The 24,145-nt window shown below is 55.1% G+C and overlaps 3 protein-coding genes across 9 annotated transcripts; 1 reads left to right on the top strand and 2 right to left on the bottom strand.

Moving 5' to 3' along the window:
- The first annotated feature begins 1,541 nt into the window (after nucleotides 1-1,541).
- Nucleotides 1,542-17,037, top strand: PEX6 (peroxisomal biogenesis factor 6). 7 transcript variants are annotated; one of them, XM_085219058.1, is made up of 17 exons: nucleotides 1,543-2,501; nucleotides 2,575-2,738; nucleotides 3,115-3,198; nucleotides 3,760-3,862; nucleotides 4,047-4,183; nucleotides 4,302-4,413; nucleotides 8,969-9,177; nucleotides 9,536-9,728; nucleotides 10,118-10,194; nucleotides 10,300-10,432; nucleotides 12,790-12,995; nucleotides 13,084-13,145; nucleotides 13,523-13,631; nucleotides 14,581-14,697; nucleotides 15,081-15,158; nucleotides 16,015-16,154; nucleotides 16,460-17,037. In XM_085219058.1, the coding sequence occupies exons 1-17, from the start codon at nucleotides 1,602-1,604 to the stop codon at nucleotides 16,594-16,596; spliced, it is 2,961 nt and encodes a 986-aa protein (XP_085075184.1). In that variant the 5' UTR covers nucleotides 1,543-1,601; the 3' UTR covers nucleotides 16,597-17,037. The 7 variants fall into 7 exon arrangements, 5 of the variants coding, with proteins under 5 accessions (XP_085075185.1, XP_085075184.1, XP_085075182.1 ...); XM_085219056.1 differs by having other exon boundaries at nucleotides 9,536-9,746; XM_085219057.1 differs by having other exon boundaries at nucleotides 9,533-9,728.
- A 1,008-nt stretch (nucleotides 17,038-18,045) lies between these two features.
- GNMT (glycine N-methyltransferase) lies at nucleotides 18,046-19,908 on the bottom strand. Its single transcript, XM_010706618.2, has 6 exons — nucleotides 19,641-19,908; nucleotides 19,438-19,565; nucleotides 19,207-19,320; nucleotides 18,661-18,803; nucleotides 18,434-18,555; nucleotides 18,046-18,353 (listed from the first exon to the last, which is right to left on the bottom strand). Exons 1-6 carry the CDS (start codon nucleotides 19,844-19,846, stop codon nucleotides 18,182-18,184), a joined length of 885 nt encoding a protein of 294 aa, XP_010704920.2. The 5' UTR covers nucleotides 19,847-19,908; the 3' UTR covers nucleotides 18,046-18,181.
- A 125-nt stretch (nucleotides 19,909-20,033) lies between these two features.
- On the bottom strand, nucleotides 20,034-23,876 carry CNPY3 (canopy FGF signaling regulator 3). The gene is made up of 9 exons (XM_085219813.1): nucleotides 23,753-23,876; nucleotides 23,165-23,641; nucleotides 22,896-23,004; nucleotides 22,430-22,830; nucleotides 21,393-21,516; nucleotides 21,164-21,260; nucleotides 20,774-20,896; nucleotides 20,534-20,651; nucleotides 20,034-20,422 (listed from the first exon to the last, which is right to left on the bottom strand). Exons 1-9 carry the CDS (start codon nucleotides 23,796-23,798, stop codon nucleotides 20,226-20,228), a joined length of 1,692 nt encoding a protein of 563 aa, XP_085075939.1. The 5' UTR covers nucleotides 23,799-23,876; the 3' UTR covers nucleotides 20,034-20,225.
- Between the last annotated feature and the right edge of the window lie 269 nt (nucleotides 23,877-24,145).

The following is a 24,145-nucleotide window of genomic DNA, read 5'->3' as shown; positions in this document are numbered from 1 at the left end:
CATCCAGAAATTCCCAATGCACAGGAAGGTGCAAAGTTGGGCTCTGTGTCCCTTGTGGTTAAACATAAGGAGCTTGCTTTGGGTTGGGTGAATGGATGGTGGAGGCACCTGGGGGGTGCACCTCAGCCTCCCTGGCAGATGTGCTGAGCAGGATGGTACCGGCAGCCCCTGATCATCTGCAGCCACATGCAAGGGTGTTGTGGCCATTTAGGTGCTCAGACTCGAGCTGCAACTGGTCCTCCTCACTGCCATGTCAAGTTGGCCCAGACGTGCACTATGACAGCTCTCCTGGAACACTTCCAGCTTTCTCTGCTGGCCAAAACCTAACTGAAAATTATCAGAAGGTTTTATTACAATCTGAGTAATCCCAATTTGGAAAATTTCCTGATGCAGCTCGGTGTGAGCACAGTCGTGTCATGATGGTGTCACCTGTCCCTGCTGCCAGGATGCTCCTTGCACACTCGGTGCAGTATGGAGGGCCAGGAGTGCACAGGGGAATGGCTGGCTGGGAAGAGCAGAGAAATAATGATCTTTAAGGTCCTTTCCAACTTAAGCCATGATTCTAATAAAAGCGGCATCTGCAGATTTCCTGTTTTTCCCTCCCTCCACTCGGTCAGGCCCTGCTGAGGAGTGGGAGGGAACATATGCATGGCAAATACAAGCTTTGCAGGAAAAAAACCAAACAAACAAACAGAAAAAAAAAACACACATATGATGGAGTGGGGGAGATCAGTTCATGAAAGGACCAGCAGCAGGGCTTATTGCAGCAGCAATTAGGCTCTGTGAGAGCCGAGACTTAGCACATTGGAGGCCTAATCCTGCCTGAGCAGCATCTGCAAACCCTTTATTTGGGCCGTGCCACTCTGGCACTAGATGCTTGCGATCCTTTTTTTTTCCTGCCTTGCCTGCGTGCAGATGGCCTGGCTCTCTGCCTCACACTGGACACAGTGCTGTGAGCCACAAGTATCCGGCTACTGCAGTGGGGAAACACCATGGCCCTGTCCCCATGTGTGGGATGCAGAGCTCTGCTGGAAGGGCTCCCAGCTTTCTGTGCTGTGAGAGGTGGTTCATAGGGAGGCCTGCTGGCCCGAGGCACATTTCATAAAGGCACGTAATGGTTTGGGCTGGAAGGGACCTCAAAGCCCACCCAGTTCCAACCCCAGCCATGGGCAGGGCTGCCCCCCCAGCTCAGGCTGCCCAGGGCCCCATCCAACCTGGAGGAACACCTCCAGGGATGGGGCATCTACAGCTTCTATGGGCAGCTGTGCCAGAGCCTCACCGCCTCACAGAGAGGAATTTCTTCCTTATATCTAACTTAAATCTCTTCTTTCTTAGTCTAAAGACATTCCCATTGTCCTGTCACTATCAGACCGCGTAGAAAGTCAGTCCCTCTCCTGTTTATAAGCACTCCTGAAGTACTGGAAGGTTTCAATGAGGTCCCCTGGGCGGCTGCCCGGGGCGAGCGACTCCCGATCACGGGACCTCCAGCCCGCAGGGCGGCGTGGCGGCCTCTCTACACTACCCGGCGGCGCTACTCTATGGCCGCGAGGGGGCCCTCCGCGCCTGCGCGCCGCCCTCTCGATGGTGTCGGGGCGGCCTCCATGGCGGTGGCGGTGCTGCGGCCGCTGGACGCGCCGCCGGCGGAGCTGGTGCCGGTGACGGCGCTGCTGCTGGCTCCGCCGCCGCTCTGCGCGGCTCTGCGCGGCCGCGGCGGCGGGCTGGTGCTGGCGGTGCGGCCGGCGGGGCGCGTCGGGGCGCAGGCCGTGCTGCTGAGCGCCGTGGCGCTGGAGGCGGGCGGGCGGAGAGGTGCCGAGCTGTGGCTGCGCGGGACGCTGCTGCGCCGCCTGGGGCTGGCGGCGGGCCGCCGGGTGGCCGTGTGGCCGGTGCGCCGCCCGCCGCCGCTGGCCTGGGTGCTGCTGGGGGCGGCGGCGGCGGGGCGGGCGGGGAGGCCGGCGGGCGGCGCGGTGCTGGCGCGGCGCGGCGAGGCCTTGCCGGGGCCGGGCCCGGGGCCGGGCCCTCTGGTGCTGGAGGCGCGGCCGGCGCTGCAGGGGTTGCTAGGCAACGGCACGCGCGTCGCGCTCGCCGCCCCGCCGCCGCGCGAGGCCGAGGCCGGGTCCGCTCCTGTTCCCGGGGGCGGCGCCCCCTGCCGGCGCCCCGCCGCGCCGCCTCTCGTCTCTCGTTTTGCCGCCGGGCGCGGGCGTGCGGAGGGGCCTCGGCTGCGCGCGGCGCCCCCCTGCGGCGGGGCGGGAGGCGGAGGGGCCGAGGTGTGGGTGAGCCGGCGCGGGCTGCTGGCGCTGGGGCTCTTCCAGGGAGAGTGGGTGCGAGTGAGCGCCGAGGGGGCGGCCCGGCCGCACCTGGCCGCGCTGCTCGCCCGCCCGCCCGCCTGGGACTACCCGCGGGCCGCCCGCCGCCGGCCCCCGGACGGTGCCGCCCTGCTGGCGCCCGCCCTCGCCTTCAACCTGGGCTGCGAGCCCGGCGGCGGGACGCACGTCTGCCTACGGGTGAGCCCCTGCGAGGGGTGGGGGTCGGCGGGCGCGGGGCGGGCGGCTCACGGCGTGCCTCGTCCCCCCGCAGAGGTACGACGGGGTGCCCGGGGCTGCGGAAGGAAAGGGCAGCCGCTCCTTGTTGCCCGTGCCGCCCTTCGCCGCGGAGCTGCACGTCGAGATGATCTGCTCGCCTGCCTACTGCACCCGTGGCGTGTACGACCGCCTGCTCTACCGGCACTTCCAGACGCCCCGGTGAGCCGCGGCTGGACGCTTTTTAGGCGGTGGGCGGTGCGGTGCGGAGACGGGAGCCGGACGCTGTGGTTGTGGTGGGCCCTTCCGTTGGGATGTTCCATGATGCCGTGATTCATCTCCCCATAAGTTCACCCAGGCCGCACTTCCACACAGCGCTCTCCATTGCGCGCCCCCTCTGGTTGCGCCTGCTTTCATCCCATGCATCCCATCCTTCGGTATTCCCGGTTTCAGAATACAGAAAGGACTGAATTGGTGTTAACTGCTATATTACTTTCTGTAGAAGCGTGTGGTATGGAGTGGATGCACGAGAAGAATTTACCATTTCTCACTAGTGAAGCTCTTGTTTTTTTTTTTTGTTGTTGCTGTGTTTTTGTAGGCTGGTCCAGGAGGGAGATGTCCTCTGTGTCCCAACATTTGGGTGTGCTGAGTTTTTAGATGGAAATGCAGACAAACTCCTTAGGTAAGTGCCAATGAACTGGTTCTGTTATACGGATACAAAAAGAGAAAAGGTGCTTTTCTCCTCCTTCTTGAAACAAGACAATGGGTTCTGTTCTCTTCTGTTCTTGGAGTCCGTAGAATCATAGATTGGCTTGAGTTGGAGGGGACCTTAAAGATCATTGAGTTCCAATCCCCTGCCATAGACAGGGTTGCCAGCTAGGAGTTTATCTGCCTGTTATTTTAGAGGGAGAGGGAAACATTGTTGGGTTGGGGACGGTTGCAGCTAAGAGCACAGCCTCCCTTAGCTTGCTTATGGAGGGAAGAGTTGAGAGAGAGTCCAGCGGGAAAAGAACAAAGGGGAGGAAGGGTGGAAAATGGAACTGTTCATGCAGGATTTGCAAGATGTGTTGAACACTGTTCAGTTCCATGATATATTTTAAAACTTAGGAATATAACCTTATGATGAATATTTTAGGCATTATTTTTTTGGATGGAGGCAGAACCCCAGGAGGCACAAACCTTCCATTGTGTGCTTAGATTTCCTGCCTTCAAGATGTTGACCCAACGTTTGGTTTTCCTTTAGGTGGCCGGAGCTTTACTTCAAAGTGAGGAAGGTATTAGGCACGGTGGAAGGCATGCAGTCCGAGGGTTACCTGGCAGACACCCAAAACACCTCTCTGTATCTGGTAAGATTTCAGAGAGCAGGGTGATTGTCCAGAAGATCTGAGCCTGAGGTTGCTCAATCCACGACAGATATGCCTGTGGAGGCTTGCATTTCCTGCTCTTGAGAAATGGCATTTCAAGACAGACTGTCAGTTGGTCATTGTCTTTTCTCAACAGATGTTCTACAAAGTGCTGATTTTCTCATAGGTGGGTTCAACAAACAGTGCTGTCCCGTCTGCCCCAGCCTATACCAGCCATGAGTTCTGGAGCAGTTTATCTCCTGCTGGACTTTCTGATGTTGTGAAGGAGCTCTGTGATGCTCTTCGGCCTTACCTGACCAGTCAGTGAGTTAGAACTCCTCCTAGCAAACCTCAGGAGAGCTGGGACCTTGGGTCTCAGGTTCTAGCAGGATGGGCAAGACACACATCTGATTATAGCTCTGGTCTTGAATTTCTGTTACAGGGCAGCAGCGCTGAATGGGGCTGGCAGCGTTCTCCTCTCAGGACCAAGTGGCAGTGGGAAAGCGATGGCTGTCAGAGCTGTGTGCAGCTGCCTCAACCTCCACCTCTTCAAGGTACTTCATCCTGCGAGCGGTTGATGAGAGGGTTTACCACATTGGAAGAATTTCAGAAACGTTCTTTAAGATAGCAGTACCAAAAAGCTGGCAACTGTGACATGAGCCCATTCAGAAACTGCTCCCATGCATGCATGCAGACAAAAGGAGTCAAAGTTTGCTGAGCTCAGTAGCTCACTCTGGCACAGGTTAGGACTGTTGATGGGCAAACCAGAAACAGATGATTAGGAAGAATATATAAAAATAGACCAAGCGCCAGGAGTTGTTTTCCCTGGTGTGTACCTTCCAGTGCTCAGGAATCAGTAATTTTGAGGTCTTGTGTTGCAGAGGTTGCCTTTATACCTTTCTTTAATAACTGTTATTTCGGTCAGTATAACTTACTTTACAGCTGTGATGTTACACAGTTGTAGATTTCATTTCATTGGATAGATTATTGAATTGATACTACATAGGCCATTCTGAAAGTAATGTATCCTATTTATTTCCATGGAAATTAAAACAAATACAAAGAGCACAGTAACACCATTTGGTTGAGCAGATTCTCAGCTACAAACACTATTTTTCAGCATAGTCACCATGATTACCATTGTATGCATTTTCAGCAGTGATGAACAAGAGTTTGCATGCCACACTTGTGAAAATTTGTACCAGCAGAGGTGACCTGTTTCACAGCTACTATGAGGGCATCATTGCTAGGAAAATGTTCCCCACACAGTTTATCTTTCATTGGCCCAAACAGATGGAACTCAGAAGGTACCGAATCTGGATCATACAGTGGTTGTAATAGGACAATCCAGCCAGATGAGTAGTGTACTCCATGGTCTTCAAACTAGAACGGGGCCTGGCATTATTGTGTTGGAAGAGAAAGGTTGTCGTCTTCTCTGGCCTGGCTCTGAAGTCCGAGCCTTCAGCTTAGTCAGTGTCACGATGTGGTGGTCAGAGTCAATGGTTCATCCAGGTTCCAGGAAACTCAAGAGGATCATCACTTTCCTATCAAAAAAGACACTGCACGTGACCTTAGCTCCTGGGGCAGTGTCTTGAACTTTTTCTTCAATGGGCGGGCAGTTCATATGTTGCCACTCTGTGGACTGCTCTTTTGACTCTGGTTCGTAGAGTCAACATCCATGTTTCACCACACTAATGATATGATTCAGGAAACTGTCACCTTCAGCCTCATTGTTTCAGTAGGTTCTGACAAACATATTATTGGAAATATCCAAATAATTTTCTAGGATGGTTTCTCTGATAAAGCAGATTTGACACCCTTTTACACTGGGTCATTGTTCTGGTCATCTGTCTGTCCTTGCATAGAGATAAGCTCAGAAGGAGGATGGAGGGGAGTATCTTGGAGCCTGTATATGGCATCCTAACATTCCCACAAAGTGGGACAGTTCTGCTTTGTCTAAAGGCCCTGACTCCTTTGAAAGTTTGTTAAATGTATTTCGCTTCTGCCAGTCTAATGGACAACCTTACAATATGTTTCCTAGTTCAGAATACTATACCCACATTGTTTAGAACATTTAAAATCTATTGCAGCTTAGTGAGAAAGAATTTGTTAGGTAAATTGGGAACTATGTTTCTAAAATATGTTACTAATATGTATATGGTATTCTTACTTTCCACATCAGCAATTTCTAAGGATATGTTACAGCTTAATTCTTTAGGTCAACTGCCCTTTTCAATGTTCAATGCAGAAATAACACTTTCACTTTCCACAGTATACACAGTGTTGTTTCTGTTCCTGTGTGAGTATTCATTGTGCCCACCTGGTGCAAACTTTGTGATATTCCTATGTTGCCACCATCATTTCTAGTGCATTGAAGTTGATATTCAGCTCCACATGCAGTTCCCTGTCGTAATCCATCAATTCACGTGGATGAGCTGATGAAGATGCTCTTCATTTGTGCTGTGACAGCTGTGCACCACTGTCCAGAATTTGGCTTTGTCTTTCACATCATTGTCACCACTGCTGGCACGCACCACCCACCACTTCACTATGCTCCCATACACTGTTTGGTCTCCATAAACGTTCAGTGAGCGTCAGTGAATGTCAGTGGGTGCCATTTTATCCGCATTGAGAAATTCAGTTCCACTTTGCCCCAGACATACTTCCATGTCAGACATCATTGTGTCAGACTGCCCCTCTGCTGCCATCTGTCAGGTCATGGCAGCAGAATGTAACGGGATATTGTCCTAAAATCTGCTTCAAAATGTCCCTGCTTTGAAAAAAGCTGCAATGTAACTGTGTTCCCATTCGCTATTCTCCCTTCTAAGAGCAAAAAGCCCCAGAATCTTCCATTAGTCTGCTTGGATTTAGGAAGGGGAACATCAAAATTATATATCTTTAGAAAAAGAGAACTGTGGAGAATAACAAAGTTCTCACATCTGCTATGGAGGTGAATGAGAGACACTCTAACATAAAATGAGGCTACTGCAGTGATCACATAGGGATGGCCTTGAAAAAAGTAATCTGAAGACAGAACAGGGAAGCAGGGATATGACTGTCACTGGAAAACAAGAGGCATCCTTCAAAGAGCAGTAAGCTGTAGCAGGTTAGAGTGGAGGATGGAGTTGGCAAAGAGGAGCATGACTCCGAGGAACTGTTAAAGTTTCCATATAGTTACTGCAAGTTCCTGTCCTGTAAACCTTCACAGTTTCTTAAAGGTGTTACACCAAGCATGTGGTGAAGGTAACTTGATTGATACAGTCTACTTGGATTTTGAAAAGGTTCTGGGGGATACTGAGTGGTAGTGAGTAGATCCTGGTATTGATAGTGCAGGTTAAAGATTTGGGACAGGATGGGGGTAGCTGGTGAGTCATCACAGTCAACAGTGTACCTCTGCAGCTGTCTGGACTGGGAGCATATTCAGAAATGACCTGGGAAAAGAAGGTGAACTGTGACATGATGGTTTGTTCGTAACCAAATTATTAAGTGGAAGAGGAAGAAGGACAGGCTCCTTGGCCTAGAGGAGAGCTTTAGTGGGGCAAGATGACTCAGTAGCAAAACAGCAGATAAAAATCACTGTAGGTAGCTGAACATGAAAAACAATGAATTTCTGACTCCTTTGTAGTGGAAATGCTAAGTCACGGCCTGAACCAGTGATTGAGCACCTGGTGGGAAGGCAGGGCCAATGCAGGGAAGCTCAGATGTATGCAATGCTCCTGATCTCATTTAATGGTTGGCACTGGAGGCAAGGGTATCTTGCTGGAGATCCCTGTTTATCAGAGGTCTTTCACAGGTAAGCAGCTTTTTTTCCTTCATTTCTGCATCCGTGGCTGCTGCATTTGGGCTTGTCCTCATTTGCTGCTATTGTTGCTGTACTTTCCATCACATTATAGCATTACACTCCCACCAGTCAGGATAAAGAATTTATTTATTTATTTATTTATTTTAATCAATGGCTCCCTGAAGACTTTGGCTTCAGATCATACTTTAGGAAGCAAACTGGAGAGTAGATGCTGCTTCTGTGGAAATCTGTTGCTATGAATCAAATATCATCCACCGTTGTAGTCTCTGCATATCAAGAATGTAGAGGTGAATTGGAAAAATCCAGAGGAGGTCAACGAGGAGGATCAGCCTAGAGCAGTTTCTGTGTAGTGAAAAGCTGAAGAGACTCTTCGGCTGGAGAAATAAAGAACTTAAGGATGAATTTGATAGACATTTACAAGATCTTGCACTCAAGAGAGTGGAAAGTGTTTGATTTTCTGTCTGTGCTAGGACGAGGCCTGAGGCTGACAAGTGAAACTAACGGGAGGCAGGCTATGTTTGGGTGTGCTGTGGCACTGCCACACCCTGGTAAGTGGTCTCAGCTTCTAGCGGGATGTGCAAGACACATATCTGATTATAGCTTGGGTTTTGACTTTGTGTGCCTCATTTAAAGGCTAACACTACTGAAATCCAGGGGTACATGCTGTTCATCTAGTTCTCCTGTTCCAGTTTCTACATTTCTGTAGTGCACAGAGCAGAGGCTTTCCCAGAGATGATTTGCCTTTCCCTGGTGCGACCTCTCAGCACCAAGGGGCAGCAGTGCGTGTTTCTAGCAGTACTCAAGCTATTGTTTGAAGCTTGTCTCTCTTTTTTGCAGGACTCATCCAGTGTTTGCCAGTAAACAACTGGTCTGGGCTTCTAATCATCCATAACTTCTTTTTTTTCCCCCTCTTAACCTTCTACCTTCCTCTTGCACTTAGAGTTTGTGTGGCACTGGATTGAGTAATTTCCTGAGCTTTCCCCTCTGCTCTTTGTTCTGAAACACCTTACTTGGCCTTTTTGACAACTTAGATTGCCTGAGCCCTGACATCTATGTATTTTGTTGACTTTTCCAGTCCCTTGGCCTCAGCTCTTTCAGACAAGAGCCTTTTCTTCCTTTGCAGAAAAGCACGACGCTGCTCTTTTTCCATGCCAGATGATCCTAACCTGTCAATAAGCAGGAGTCCTTTTAGATCCCCTTTCATCTGTCAATTGTCTATGGAACATTTTGCAGCAGTGAGCATCTCCCTCTGTTCCCCGGCAGTCTGTGTTGCTGCCCCTGCAGGCTGTGTGTTGTATGTCTTGCAGGTTGATTGTGTTAGTTTGTGTGGTGACACCAGTGCAGCTACAGAGGAGAAAATACAGATGGCCTTTGCGCAGGCCCAGCAGTATCGTCCCTGTGTGCTTCTACTGAAAGACATAGAGGTGCTTGGCAGAGATCGGGACAGGCTAGGAGAGGACGCCAGGGTCATCGCTACTCTGAGGCAGCTTCTTCTGGACAGAGACCCAGCACTGAGGTAAGGACCTTATGGTCTGTGCACCAAGATGATTCATTACTTCTGCTGTTCCTAGGTCAGCAGTCACTGTTGCATAAAGGATTTTTTTGTTGCTACCACATTCAGTTTTGATTTTAATCTAGTGAAGACTTTCCTCGACTTGGTTTGTTCACTTCACTGAGGGCTTGCTCTTCCAACTCAGTGGTGTCAGTGGCTGGAGGAGCCAGGAGGCCTTATTATCTGAAGCTGGGCTGGTTTCTGCCTTTGTTCAGATAAGAAAAGCTGGCATGTTTGTTGTGACCATTGGAGAGTGATTTGATGTGGGTGATGGCAATGCGGGGAGAGAGTTTTCCACAGAGCTGTTCCCCTTTCTCAGCAGCCACCCTGTCCTGGTGATTGGCACAACCTGCAAGTCCCAGGATGTTCCTACAGACGTGCAGACTGCTTTCCTTCACGAGGTGAAAATTGAGGCTCTTTCAGAAGACCAGAGGAGGGCGATGCTGAGCACGCTGACTGCCAGTCTTCCTCTGGGCAAAGAAGTGAGCCTAGCCAAGCTGGCCCGCAGGACTGCAGTGAGTGAAACCACAGTGGTGCGTGGAGCAGGGTGGGCTTGTGATGTGGCAGGTCGGGAGTGCTGGGCCAACCTCCTGTGTCTGGCCGTGTAGAAAAGGGGCAGTTCCAACAGCACAGTCACTGTCTTCAGTGGGAAACCCTGTTCCTCACACCTCAGCTCTAACGTAATTTCTAGTGCCTAAGGTCTCTACGCTTTTTGCAGATGTGCTAGCTCTGCTAGAAGACAGTGGAAAAAAAACCACAACACGCAACATCAAAGCAAACTAGAGACTTTAAACAGAGCACAGAAACTCAAAGAACAGCTCTGCAAGGAATCTTGCCCCTTTTATAGCCTGGCTGGAGCTGCATTCAGCGATTGAACTGATGCTGTTTGTTTCCACATTCACAGGGTTTTGTGCTGGGAGATTTCTGTGCCTTGCTGTCCCACAGCAGCCGGGCTGCTTGTACCCGCATCCAGGCCTTGAGGTAGCACAGGCAGTTTGGCAGGAGGCAGGGAGGGTGGGGATGCAGTGAGCCTGACAGCTGTGGAGTGGGGAGTGCGTGAACTCTCCCCTTCTCTTTCCTTGCCAGTTTTCCAGGTGGACTGAGTGAGGAAGTGGAGAGAGATTTTTGCACTGCTGGCTTCCCAGTACTCGAGGAGGATTTCAATGTTGCACTGGACCAGCTACATGATGCCCATTCACAGGCAGTGGGAGCCCCAAAGGTAGGATCCTAGAAGTGGGATTGTTTTTCTAAAGCTCTGTGGCTCAAGATACCTCTCACAGACCTCAGCAGGCTGGCACATGCCCAACCACATTGCCTCCTGCTGTCTCATTCCACATATTCCCCCAGCCATGGGAAAAAGTTCAGCTGGGTTTTTGACCTTACTGGTTTTGAATTTGGCCAGGGAAGCTCTTGCAGATGTAATTGGAGACTGCTTCATCAACTAATACAGTAGGGATGCCAGGCTGTGTAGCTCAGCCTTTCAAGAGATAAAGGTAAGCAGAGGGCTGACTGCCTTGTTGAGGCTGAAGCCACCTGCCATTATAGGAGCAGAGAGGACATGACACAAGCTGGAGATGGAGTTTCCCTACATGCTCAAGAACCTTTAAACTTGGTCTGTGACCTTGGCCACAGCTCAAACTGGATTTTCTGACAGCCAGGCAGTTTGAAAGTGGGGGATTATTCAGGGAAAGGGACATGAAGTGTGAGAGAGAATCAGCTGAGTGAACTTCTCAGGGGGGAGCATGGTCTGCCTCTGGCTCAGGATCAAGGAAATAGCATTTATGTTGGCCATTTCTGCTGGGCAGTGTGGTATTGGGACCAAGCAAAATGATCAGAGCCTCATCTCCGCGCTGTCAGATTAAAATCACTGGACTCAGTACAGGACTTGAAATGCTGCCTCAGAGCAGTTTTTCAGGCACCTTCCCCAGCTGCCCATTTGCAGTCATGGCCAAGCAGGGTATCACCTTGCTGGTGTCGTCGTTTGGAAGCTACTCCAGGACTGTTCAGTACCTAATAAACGAATGAATTAAATGAGCTCAGCTTTGAGGAGTGTTTGCCAAGTTCACTGTAAGACAAATAATTACCTTAGACTCTGCTCAGCAGTGAGCTGTGTGAATGGGAGCTAATTTTGTTTGCATTTTACAGTCTCTTAACAATTTCTTAGTAGTTGGCTGTGGTTCAAAAAGCCCATTAGCAGACTTCAACATGCATAATTTTCAATTCTAGGCTTACTTCTACTGGTTATTTGCACATTTGTTTGCAGTTGAAGGAACGTCAACTCGAGCCTCCAAGAAAAAAAAACAAACTTCAAACTTCAGTTGCTAGCAGCATCTGCAATATGTCCTAGAGTTATGATGTATTTTTTTGAAAACAACCTTGCTGCCATTTTCCAGCACTTGTATCTGTAGAGCTTTTCCTAGGGAAACAGCATAAGCAAGAATGTAGGGGAGAAGACAACTGTTCTGCTCATCTGCAGTGGGGAAAGAGGGCCTGTGACCTTTTGCTTCAAAGATTTTCTTCTAGAAATCCTTATCTTGCCTGTCCTGATTTTTTTTTTTTTTTTTTTTTTTTTTTTTTTTTGGGGGAGTTGTTGGGCAGCTGGAATAGTAGCATGATAATGTCATCTCAAGTAGCAGAAGAAGGAGTGTCGAATTGGCCAAGGGGCAAAGAATTTTGCTTTGGCTATTTTTAACCCTGCTGTTTGTGCTGACACCTGTTCAGCACCCAGCCAGCAGCTGGGGGGAAGTGTTCTGGGGCTTTGCTTTCCCTGCATGTTCCCAGGAGAGCTGCTCTGACTCTGGAGATCTGTCCCACAGGCTGTGGCATTCTGGCTATTTCTAAAGCTTTTGAGCAGCATTCTCCTCCAAGATCGCTTTACTCAGCATAAAATAACAGAAGTGACATGTCACCCATCTCAGGTTTGCTGTCTTTCCTCTTGTTGCAATGATCCCTTGTGTACTTGCAAGGAATCACCGCATCCTTGGCTATTACTTGTAAGCATCTATGGAGTTTGTTCCTGTATTTCCCCCTTCAAAAGCATGTAGTTTTCTGCACAGTGTCCTCTAGGATGATTCTACTTCACACCATCCTTTATGTGACAGAGGTTCTAGTAGCCCAGGTTTTGTCACTCTAGTGAAGCCCTTGCTCAGTCTGACCATCCTGGGGGACAAGGTGCCCTGGACACAAGTAGCACACAGTTGCTAGGTTCAGGTTTCCTTTTTCATTTATTTATTTATGTATTTTTACCTCCCTCATGTTCCTAACTGTGTGTCTGCAGTAGAGTTCTCCCCTCAAGGTTGCAGGCAGACACTATTACTGTTTTTTATTTCGCTCATGGGCAGTAGGAGGTGCAGTGGAGAATCAGAGAAGCCTGCAGGTTGTTTGTGGAGATGTGTGGCTTGGTTTCACTGTTGCAACACTCAAGAGAGGATGGGGGATCTCACATAAGGGATAGTTGGGCAGTGTGGTGTGCGGCTGTTTTGCTGCGTAGCAAATGATGACTAATAACCCATTGGAGCTAGAGCTAAACAAGCAAGCTCAGAAAGAACTGCTGACAGGGACTTGACTCTCGTGCAGATCCCCTCCGTGTCCTGGCAGGACGTTGGTGGGCTCCATGAGGTGAAGAAGGAGATCCTGGACACTATCCAGTTGCCCCTGGAGCACCCGGAACTGCTGTCACTGGGTCTGCGCCGCTCTGGTCTGCTGCTGTATGGACCTCCTGGGACGGGAAAGACCTTGTTAGCAAAAGCTGTGGCGACCACATGCACCATGACATTCCTTAGGTGAAGAGTGGGGGTCTTGCAATAGGACTTTCTCCTGGCAGTCTATGGGATGCTCTAACCTGTTCCCTTTTCTCCTCCTCCTCCACAGTGTGAAAGGGCCAGAGCTCATCAACATGTATGTTGGACAAAGCGAGGAGAACGTGCGTAATGGTGAGCAGAAGCATCCCAGTCCTCATGTGGCAAGAGGATCTGTTCTGTGGTGGTGGAGGGGAGGAGGGAGTGCTTGAACTGTTTCTCCAGACTCCCATTCACAGCTGCCAGCAAGGGTATAAATCCATTGTCTGCTATACCATGTCAGTTCCCTGCCTCACTGCAGTTGCCCCTCTTACGCACTCTGCTCCTTCCAGTCTGTCTTTGGTGTTCCTGATGGGGAAGCAGCCCCTCACAGACACAGCTGAGCTTTGGGACCGCTCAGACAGGAGCAAAGGTGGTGGTGCAGCAGTGGGCAGCTGACTTCCATCTGCAGATCTCTGCTGGTGACAGCTTTTCTGAGTCTTTCTCACCTTGTGTGTTCTGTCTCCTCCCAGTGTTTGCCAGAGCCAGGGCAGCTGCTCCCTGCATTATCTTCTTTGATGAACTGGATTCTCTGGCCCCAAATCGTGGGCGGAGTGGAGATTCAGGAGGTGTCATGGACAGGTGAGTGAGCACAGCCTGTTCTTGGGAAAGCAGGCATGCCCTGCCTGCCTGGGGGTACATGGGATGGCCCAGCTAGGCAGAGGTCATCCCAACTCTTTATCTCATTTTTTTTCTCTCCTTGTTCCCTTCAACTCTGCATGGCCTTTCTCTGGCCATTGCTGTTTGCATTGCAGCAGATTCCTGATTGCCCAAGCTCATTGTGCAAACACTGGTTAAAAATGTGCCTCCTCCAACTGCTTCCGTGGCTGCCAGCTGTTCCCTTTGGCCTCTCCAAGGTTATCCTTCACACCCCTGCTTTGCTGTCTTATTAGTTGCTATTTTCCTGAGGTGGGAAACTTTTCAGCTGCCTCTGTTAGGAGCAAAGCAGGTACAGCTTGTTGATACCCAGAAACAGAGTAATTTCCCCCAGGGGTCTTCTGTTGGGCTTATAGTCTTTATCCAATCTCTTCCTCCATTCCTGAGGGGGTTCTGCAGTGCTTTCCAGTGATGCCATTTGCTCTTAGCATCCACCAGTGGCTTAGGAAGGAGCAATTATGGTGCCTGTTGATTGTTCCAGGTGATTCCAAAGCTCAGTGGAGATATCCCTATGCCAGGAGGTCTGTGCAGCACTGAAGTACTGTGTTGCCAAACCATCACAAGCCCTGCGGTTGCAGAACTGGATCTGCACTGTGCTGCTTGCTACCCTGAGGATAGGATGGCAGCATCAGGGCTTGCTAGAGTGTCCCTAGCACTGATTGATGGGTCTTGCAGCTGAATTTGCTGGGCAATACTACATAGCAGGGACAGTTAGGATTAGCAGGTACATCTGAGTGCAGAACCTTATCTAGAGCCATGCATGCCTGCCTATGTTTGGCCTGTGTTGTCATTGTCTAACAGCAAGTTACAAGCACATACAGTGGTAATGGTGATGATTTGCCTAGTTCTGAGTGTCCTATCTCACTCCTTGCAGAGTTGTCTCACAGCTCCTGGCTGAACTTGATGGCCTCCATTCCAGCAGAGAGGTGTTTGTCATTGGAGCAACCAACAGGCCTGACCTCCTGGACTCAGCTCTGCTCCGGCCAGGCAGGTGTGTCATATCCTACCCTGCCTTGCTCTGGGGTAGGTCTCTCGAGCACCTTGGCCATTGGTGAGCTAGACTGTGGCCCCACCAGGGCCTTATCTGGAGAGCTCCCTCCCAGCCTGTCCTCATGGCTGTGATTTGCCTGTCCTGGGGCAGGACTTCGTACCATCCACCCTTGTTGGACCCATGTGGTTCCCATCATTCCATTTCTCTGCCTTGCCAAGGTCCCTCTGAAGAGTAGCCTTGACCTCCAGCGTATCGTCTGCACCCCTCATCCCCAGATAGCTTTCCATCTTCCAAGGACTTGACATCCAAAGCAGCTGCCCCAGGGCCCTATTTTAGTTGCCACCAGTGGCCTGTTCTTGATGGTCTCTTCTCTCTGCTGACAGATTTGACAAGCTGGTCTATGTGGGCGTAAATGAAGACCGGGAATCACAGCTGCAAGTGCTGAGTGCTGTCACCAGGAAGTAAGTGACCCTGTCCTCTTGCAGCACCCTTCCACTGCTTTCCAATGGGTAGCAGCCTTCCTGGGGCTGATGTGCAGTGTGCTCCAACTTGGCCTCATGTCTGAGTGCTGCAGAGTCACTGTTGGGCAATCAGGAGGTAGGGTGAGAGGTTAAGGTAAATCCAGAAGCAGAACAGGAGCTGAGCTCGCTCAGGAGTATTTCTGGAGGGAGAAAGGCAAGCTGCACTATCTGAATGTGAATGTGCACCCCAGCAGCTGGGTGAGCAGCAGAGCAACTGGGAATCTGCCTCTGCAGGGCCTTTGTGCAAGGGATAGCTGTGATCACTTCTGCTTTGAAGAATGGGGTGGAAGAAGTGACAGCGTAGGCTGGCTGTATGCACGGTTCCACACCGTGTGGCTTGGCAGCCATGCCCTCCAGCACTGGGCTGTAGGAGGCTCACTGTCTACAGCATGACTGTGATGGGGTGGTTTGGTGTTTCAGTGGTTAGCGTTGTCTGTAATTAAATGTTGTTATTCAGCCCTTGCTGTAGGCTGTTCACAGGTGTGTAGAGCACTTCATTTCACTGAGTGAGAACTCAAGTCGCCTTTGATCCTACTCGGCAGTAGAGAGGACACTGCTCTGGGGTTGTTGCAAAGAAATGAATGACTGGTTTAAAAAAGAAAACAACAAAAAACACAACAAAACATAGAATCAACCAACCAAGTAGAACGCTTTGATTTTTCTGAAGCACGAAGAGCAGAGTCCAGAAGTTGCTAAACATGGGGTGTGACTCTGTGGCCTGTGATCCCTCCTACCCAGCCACTGGCTGCTGCCTGTCTCCCAGACTCTCAGCACCTGTGGTTTTATTTCTTGGCAGGTTTAAACTGGATCCTTCTGTGAACCTCAGCAGCATCCTAGAAGAGTGCCCAGCTCAGCTGACAGGAGCTGATATCTACGCACTGTGCTCAGATGCCATGATGTGTGCTGTCAAACGCAAGGTGGAATGGATCGAGGAGGGTAGGAGCCCAGCCCCTCCTCACCCCTTGTGCTGGAGTTGCCCACCACAAGGACAGAGGGCAGTTAGCACTGCTATAGCAGGAGTTGGGCTTGGAGGGAAGAGCCCCAATGGCTCTGGGCCGTTTCTAAGTGCAAGGCTGTGGGTTGCTAGCAGGAGCTTTCGCCATGTGTGATTGTCTGCACCTTGCATGGCCTCAGTGGGGAGGAGAAAGGCAGTTTTCTTTCCCCTTCTCTATCTGGAAAAAGGACTGGAGGCTCTGCTCCCTCGCTTTGCTTTCAACTTTTTTTCATTCTTTTTTACACAGGGTTGGATACAGAGAGCTCTGTTCTCATACTCACCATGGAAGACTTCCTGCAGGCTGCTGCGAGGTTGCAGCCATCAGTCTCTGAGCAGGAGCTCCTCAGGTACAAACTAATCCAGCAGAAGTTTGCTGCCTGCTAATAAGGCTCAGGAGAGCTGGGACTGGAGGAGCAAAGGGATGATGGAGCTAAGGGGCGTGAGAGAACTGGGGCAGAAACACCCACCTGCTACCTTCCTATTGCTCCTGCTTCTCTTTTTTCAATCTTGGCAGAAAAAATGGCTGTGCAGTTTTGACAACCAAAGCCTTGTGTGGGTGTTGACCTAGTGGGGGACTCTGTAACAGCCCCTCTAGTGTAGGGGGTGCAGCACCTGGCCGCCAGGAGCATGCTGGAGGGACAGAGCAGTGACAGGGAAGCAAGGATGGCTCTACTGGTTGGCAGTAGTCACCTTTGGGATGGCAGCAACACCCCTGATTGGGGAGCTGGCTGTAGTACAGGGCCATTAGCGGGCAATGCTGCTGCCATGGGCTCTGGCCTTGCCCTGGACCCTACAAATAAATATAGCTTTCTGTTTCAGCTTTCAGCACTCGTGCTCGCTTGCTGGGGGCTTGGGATGGGCTGTGCCAGCCCGGGAGGGGGCTGTGTATCACAGAGAAACTAGTAGCTGGGGGGTGCAGGGCTGTGGCTGCTCTTGTACATCCAGCACAGGGGGCCAGGACAAAATGCAGTGGGGACAAGTCCAGCAAAGGAAACTCCCATTAAATAGTAGGCAAAACCTGTCCCAGTGAACAGTAGGAGGTCAATACTCACCCCACCCCACGGCTGGAGCAGCCATGAGCTGCTCCATATGAGCCAAGCACGCACTCCTGCTCCTGCCTCGGTTCTCACTGCAGCCTCTTGGCAGCTGCTGCCCCTGCCACACGTGCACTGCTTCCTGCCCTCCACCATGGATCCCAAATAAATCCCACACTAGGGCTGTGTGTCAGTCAGCTGGCAGCTGCCTTCATGTCCGCCTCATGGCTGCCAGCTCTCGGCAGCTGCTCCTGCAGCTCCCAGGCAGAGCATCAGCCCTCTGTGTTAGTGGCACCAAAGCTGCTGCCAGTAGTGTTGCTGAGCCATGTGTGGCTGGCAAGGAGTGTGCCCCCACCGTGCTTTTCCCCAGAGGGCCACTCCTCCAGCAGCTGCAGGCCCTTCATGCATGGTGGCCTGGCTAATGAGTGCCTCCAGCATGAAGCATGTTCAGGCAGAGCTGGCCTGGAGGGAGCTGGGACTGAAGGAGCTGGGATCTGATCCCCAGCTCTGCAGGGTGGGCAAGAAGTGAACTGTAGCTGCACCAAGCATTTCAACTGGGTGTTTGTAACCCCCCTACCTACGTGGCTCTCCAGATGGTGCTCCGTGGGGCTCAGTGCCCTCTTGGAGGCTGTGGAGCTGTGCAACCACTCAGGCACCAGCCCTGGCACTTCACCCTTGGCACTGCGGGATGGGCTGGGAGCAGAGGGCTGGGATGAGGCCATGCCCACCAGGCCCTGCGACCCCAGTCCCACCCGGCTGAAGGCAGCTCACCCCACAGACGGACACACGGACCATGGGCTCCGGTTGCTCTCACAGACGCTCTTAATTAACAGCAGTTGGCTGCTGGGTGAGTCTCCATGAAGTCCCCAGCCACCTGTTTGTCTGCAGAGCTACTCAGAGTGCTCTGCCACCACAGTCCTGTCACAGCAGCCCCCTCAGGCAGTCTTCTTGACGACGTGGATGAAGTAGCAGGGAACATGGGCCTGACCCGGCGTGTAGGACTGGAAGTCACCCAGGACGCTGTGCTGGCACTTCCCCTGGAAGGCACCTTTCAGCAGTGCTGTGAAGGCCTCCAGCCGGTGCGGGTAGTACGAGAGGCGGAATTTGCTGCAATGAGGCAATGGCCATGAGGCTGGGCAGACACCGAGGCCCAGCCTCGGCTGGAACCCCCATGCAGCCCCTCTCACCTCAGCTCCGGGGAGGCCCCTGCCTCTGTCGGGGGGACCTGCACGGTGTAGTCCAGGGTCACCATGTGGGCCTTGTTGTTCACCAGCAGCACTGAGGTGGTGATGTCCTTGGTCAGGTCGCTCTGGGGACAGCAGAACGTTGGTGTCCCGCTGCTCCCTGGCCCCAGCCTGGGGAACGGGGCTGTGGCAGAGGGCAGTGGAATGGAGCAGGGATGGCAACTGCCCACCTTGTAGTAGATGTTCTTTCCAGGCGGCGCGCAGCCGGTGGCCAGGATGTGGTCATAGTTGCGGTGGTCGATGACCAGGACGCCACCAGGCCGCACCATGCTGGCGATGTTCTTCAGGGCCAGTTTGTGGTCACTCTGGTCCCCTGGGGAGAACAGCCCAGAGTCCCCAAGGCACGGACTGTGCCTCCACATCCACACAAACCCACACGGTTCCCCCAGCCTGTGGCTCGGGGCACCCGCAGCTCCACCCCCGTGATGAGCTCAGGCACGCTCTCAGCCTCTCCAGGGAAGTGTGGGGAACCCACAGCCCCACACATGGCACAGGTCTGGGTGTGCCTTCGGCCCAGCCAGAGGTGACACAGACACACACAGCTCTACCACCGCCTCAGTGGCCCCATGGAGCCCCAAAGCAGCGCCTGTTTTCAGACACGCTGCCACAGCGCAATCTACCTGTGCCATGAGCTAGGGCACGTCCTCAGCCTCCCTCCAGACAGGTGTGTGGCAGCCCCCGATCCCTCCAGCTGCAGCCCCACCTTTGAGTCTCACCTTTGAAGTCGGGCAAGTGCGCGAAGGAGTTCCCCAGGCAGATGACAGCGTCAAAGCCGTCCCCGGGCTTCTCCAGGTCCTGCTCCAGCGTCAGCCAGTTGGCCTCCTCGATGACTGCGGCACGCGGAGAGGATGAAGGCAGGGGCCCTCCGCAAGGACCCTCCGCTCCCCTCCCCCTCTCCCTCCCGCCGTCCCCCCCGCCAAAGCCCCACGCACCCCCCGGGCCCGCACCCCATCGGTCGAAGGGTTCCTCCTTGCGCCGCTCCCAGCGCTCCTTCAGCGCGTACTTGAGCATCTTGTCGCTGGCGTCCACGCTGGTCACCTGGAAGCCCTCCTCCAGCAGCATGATGGAGTCCACCCTGGGGACAGCGCCGTCAGCGGGACGGGAGAGGGAAGGGAGAGGTCGGGAGGGACGCGGAGACGCGGGGCCTCACCCGGTGCCGCAGGCCACGTCGAGGACGGAACGGCAGCGGTGCTGGCGGAGGAGCGCCAGGAGCCAGCTGCGGTACTCGGCCGTGCGGCTCCGCGTGTCCCCGATGTACAGCTGCCAGACCCTCGCCGCCCGCCCGTCCGCATACTGATCCGGCAGCCCCTCCGCCGCCACCCCCAGCGAGCGCGTCCGATACACGCTGTCCACCATCCCGCCGCCGCCGCCGCCGCCGCCCCGCTCCGCCGCGGCCCCGCCGCCGCCGCCACCGCGCCCTCCCCCGCCCCGCCCCCTCGGGCGGCCAATCGCCGCCGCCGCCGCTCCCCTTCGCTCCGTCCCCTCGCAGGGAGGAGCCTCCGGGAGCCGACCCGGCAGCGCGGGGCAAGCAGCGCAGCGGCGCTCCGCGAAAAACGTCTTTATTCGCAGCCCCGGCGCTGGAGGGCCCCGAGCTGCCGTGCTGCGGGCGCTGGGAGGACGCGGCCCCGGCCCGGCGCGCTGTGGGGGGAACCAGTCCGTACCGTGGTGGGCCGGGAGCTGCGGCTGTGGCACGGGGGAGAGCCTTTCTCCCCGCTCAGTCCTTGCGAGCTGCTGCCTATAGCTCGTCGGTGGGGCTGTGGGGGAGCGGAGCGGCTTCCTGCACCCCGCTCTCCTCCGGGGAGAAGCTCTCGGCACCCTCACTTTGCTCCTTCCCCACTTTCTTCTTCTTTTTCCCGCTCTTCTTCTTGCTTGGCTTCTCCCCCGCGCTCGCCAAGTCACCCTTCTTGCCGGTCCACTTCTCTGTTAAGCAGCCTGGGCAGGGGGAGAGAGGGCCCTGAAGGACACGCAGGGCTCCCCGTGCCCTTGCTGGATTCCCTGTGCTCCCACAGGCATGCACTGCCCCAGGCAGCCCCAAGGACTTACTGGCATCCTTCCCTTTCAGCACGCGGTCAGCACAGAGGAATTGGGAGAGATCTTCCGTCTGGTGGTGCCGGTACCAGTCCTCGATCACGTCTTCATATTCCTCCACCAGCACATCACACTGACAGGGAGAGGACAGCCTGGCACCCAGATCGTGGCAGCAAGCCCTGATCCCATCCCCACACCTGCTGAGCCCTTCCCAGCCTGCACGGCCGCAGCACGCTGACCCCACCAAGAAGGTACCTGCTTCTTGAGATCCGCCACCTCGGCAGAGGTCTCATTCCACAGCTCATAGGGAATGTCCATCACCACCTTGACACCTTTGTGCACCAGGTTGTGCAGGGTCTCAAACGTCTCTGACATACCCTGGGGAGAACAGAGCCATGCAGTGAGGCTGTGCCCGGGGGCACAGAGAGGCCCGAGGCAGCCGACACTGGGGTGTTACGTGCCCCCAATCCCTCTCTGCACTAAGCACATCCTAAACACAGCAGGAAGGCACACGTGAGACGACATCTGGCTCCCTTCTGGCCCACCTCCCCCTGAGGACAGCACCCCAGAGCAGCACAGCCTTGCCTGCTGTCAGCTGGCACCTGGAAGAACCAACCACACGTCAGCACCAGGAGGGAAACCCACCTTTGCAAATCTGTTGCTCCCGCTCCTTTCCTTGTGCAGGTTGTAGTCCAACAGCCTCTTGCAAATGTTCTCCGTCACCTCAATGAGCCGGATGTCCCTGCGTGGAGAGGAAGAATGGGAGGAACAGCTTGGAGCTGCACCCCAGAACAGCCTCCATGATCAGGAGGAAGCAACCTGGCACATTTCCATGCTCCAGAGGAGGGACTCAGCCCCTTCTGTTTTTACTTACGACTGTGTGTACTTGACGGCTGCGCCCTTCCCATCCAAGAAGCCATACTTGGTGTCGATGACCTCCTTGGTCTTGCCGGTCTCTTCAAAGGCAGATTTCAGCTCCAATGCCACGTATTTGCACACTGTGGGAGGGAAAGCATAGGAGGTCAGTGGGTCTTGAGGAGGAACTGGGTGCTGGGAGAAGAGCTCACAGGGCACGGACACCATTGCTGTTCACAGAAACGAAGAGCAGCATCCTGACTGATGATCTTCTGGAGTAGGAGGCCCTGAATAGTGCTTCAGTGTTAGCGCAGCCACACAGGTACAGCTAGGAGAGCAGAGGGCAGCCACCCCAGTGTCTGCTTCACCTGCCCATCCCTTCCCATGGGGATAGGATACTGCGAGTCAGCCCTTCCCTGTGCCTCCCACATGGGAAGGCAACCGGGCACGTGGGTGCAGGGCCGCAGGGCCTGCATCACTACTGCAGAGCACTGCACTGCCAGCAGTGCCCTGCCACGCTTTTAGAAACGATAAATGAATGAAAGAGGGGAGGGGGGAAACAAACTTTTATTTCAGCTGTAACAGACAGTCCAACAGAGAGACGGGAACAGTGAGCAGGAGGAAACAGGGGTTTGCAGACGTGGAGGGACGGAGGCCGGGCTCAGCACGGCCCTTCCTGCCCCGGAGCTCCGCAGGGCTCCGTGCCGTTCCGCAGTGCCCTCCGCCGGGAGCGAGCCCGGCCCTGCGTTGCCACGGCTCACAGCGGTCCTGTGCCGGGCGGGCAGCGGCCGTGCGGTCACACGGCACCTTCGGAGCGTCTTCCCGGGCGGGGGAGCCGCACCAAGAGCTCCGCCGCAGCTTCTCCTCCTTTCCTCCGCGGCGCGGAGCCCCGCACGTCCCTGCACGGCACAGACAGACCGAAGCGAGGCCCGGCCCCGGCGGAGCCTCGGCTCCCTTCGCTTCCGGGAGCCGCGGGAAGGCCCGGCTGCCGCGACCGGGCCTCCTCCGCCCCGGCCCGCTCCCGGCCCCGCTCCCCTCGCTCCCGGCCGCGCTCACCCTCGCACTTGCTGGGCAGCCGCACCCAGTCCGCGTCGTCGCCGCCCGCCACCGCCACCAGCAGCAGCAGCAGCGCGGCGGGACCCTCCGCCGCCATGGCTCCGCTTCCGGGCGTTCGCCCCGCCCCCGTCACCACGGCAACGCACAGCCACCACCAACCCCAGTGGCCCGCGTGGCACGCCCGGCCAATCACCGCCAGGCCTGCCCAGCCAATCACCGCCCGGCCTGCCCGGCCAATCGCCGCCCGGACCGCCCAGTAAGCCCCGGCCTCTCCGCTCGCTTGCTGCGGGCTCGCGGCGGAGGGTCCTTGTCCGTCCCATCGCACGGTCGGGCCCCTTCCGCCGTGCCCCGAGCTTATTTCGGTTCCCCCGTCCCGCGGGCTTCTCTCCGCTCCGCTCCCACTCCCTCATTCAGAGTGGGTCTGCCCCTCGTTCCGGGGCACTCCTCGCTGCCAGACCTGGTTCCTCAGCGCCGGGCCAGGAGCAAGGCGGTGAGCAGGGCGTCGAGGAGCGCGGCCTTCAGCAGCACCACCCGCGCGGCCAGCAGCAGGGCTACGGCAGCACAGGCGCGGGGCTCTGAAACAGAGGGGACAGCAGCATGGCTGCAGGCCCTATGACTTCCCCCGAAAGGCACGTCGTCCCACCCCTACAGGGCTAAGTGCCCCCACCGTCCCTCCGCACGCTGTCCCAGCGCCCTTTCCCAGCCCGCAGCGCGGTTTCCTGCCGTCGCACTCACCCGCGGGGGTGCTGGGACACAGCTCTGCCTCCTCATCGCTGCCTGCGGGATGAGGAACAGCGGGGAGGGGGCTGCCACAAACCCCTGGGTAACATTCACCCGCAGGGCCACACGCCTGCTGCTCGCTGGCACAGCCCTTCTCCCGGGCAGGGCCCCCGTCCATACCTGCAACAGCGATGGGGCTGGAGCTATGGGCCGGAGCGCTGCTGTTGGGCCCAACGTGGCACGCCAGCTGCTCCTGCTCCATGGGACTGTCAGGGAGGATGGAAACGGCACAGACGGTGCCACCCTCCTCCTGCGAAGCCCCGTAGGCAAAGGACTGCAAAGCGCTGCCGTTGCCACTGGAGATCCAGACGGCGTGGCCGGAGCTTGCGGGCAGCTCGCTCACCACGCACACCACCAGCCGCCGCCGCTGCCCCGAAACCACCATGGTCAGTGGCGGGGCCAGGGTGGGCAGGGGGTCGGCGGCCCCACAAGCTGCAAGGATGCAGGTTAAGGCTTTGCGCTGGGCCCGGCCTTCACAGCTAGGCTCGGTGGCCGCCAGCCCACTCTGCGCCCACCTACTCAACCTGCCTGCTGGCTACTCACGGGGCAGGAGCAGAGCAGAGGCCAGCAGCAACCAGGGCACTTCCATGGCGGCGGCAGCAGCAGCAGCAGCAGCAGCACAGTGGTCGCTCAGCCCCAACCGTTTCTGCCACCTGCTCCCAGCTGCACCTGGGGCAAGGCAGCGAGGGGGAGGCGGGCACAGGGCAGAGACGGCCCCTGGCACGGGTGCCATCGCCTCACTACTCTCCCATCCCAGCGTTGCCTGCCTCCCCCTCCCGCACACGTGGTAGCGTCCTTCCTCCCCCCTGCTGCAGTGGTACGGCCACAGACAGCGCCATGATGGAGCCAGGCAGCGCTGTGACGGAGCAGATGGGGGACACGGCCCCCCCAGCCACCCTAACCCCAGCCACCCCTTCTTCATTTGCTGAGCTGCTG

The sequence above is a fragment of the Meleagris gallopavo genome, chromosome 2 (genome assembly GCF_905368555.1).
Source record: "Meleagris gallopavo chromosome 2, MGAL_WU_HG_1.1, whole genome shotgun sequence".
Taxonomy (NCBI): Eukaryota; Metazoa; Chordata; class Aves; order Galliformes; family Phasianidae; genus Meleagris; species Meleagris gallopavo.
Note: the sequence above shows the minus strand (reverse complement) of the source record. Positions and strands in the feature narration are given on the sequence as shown.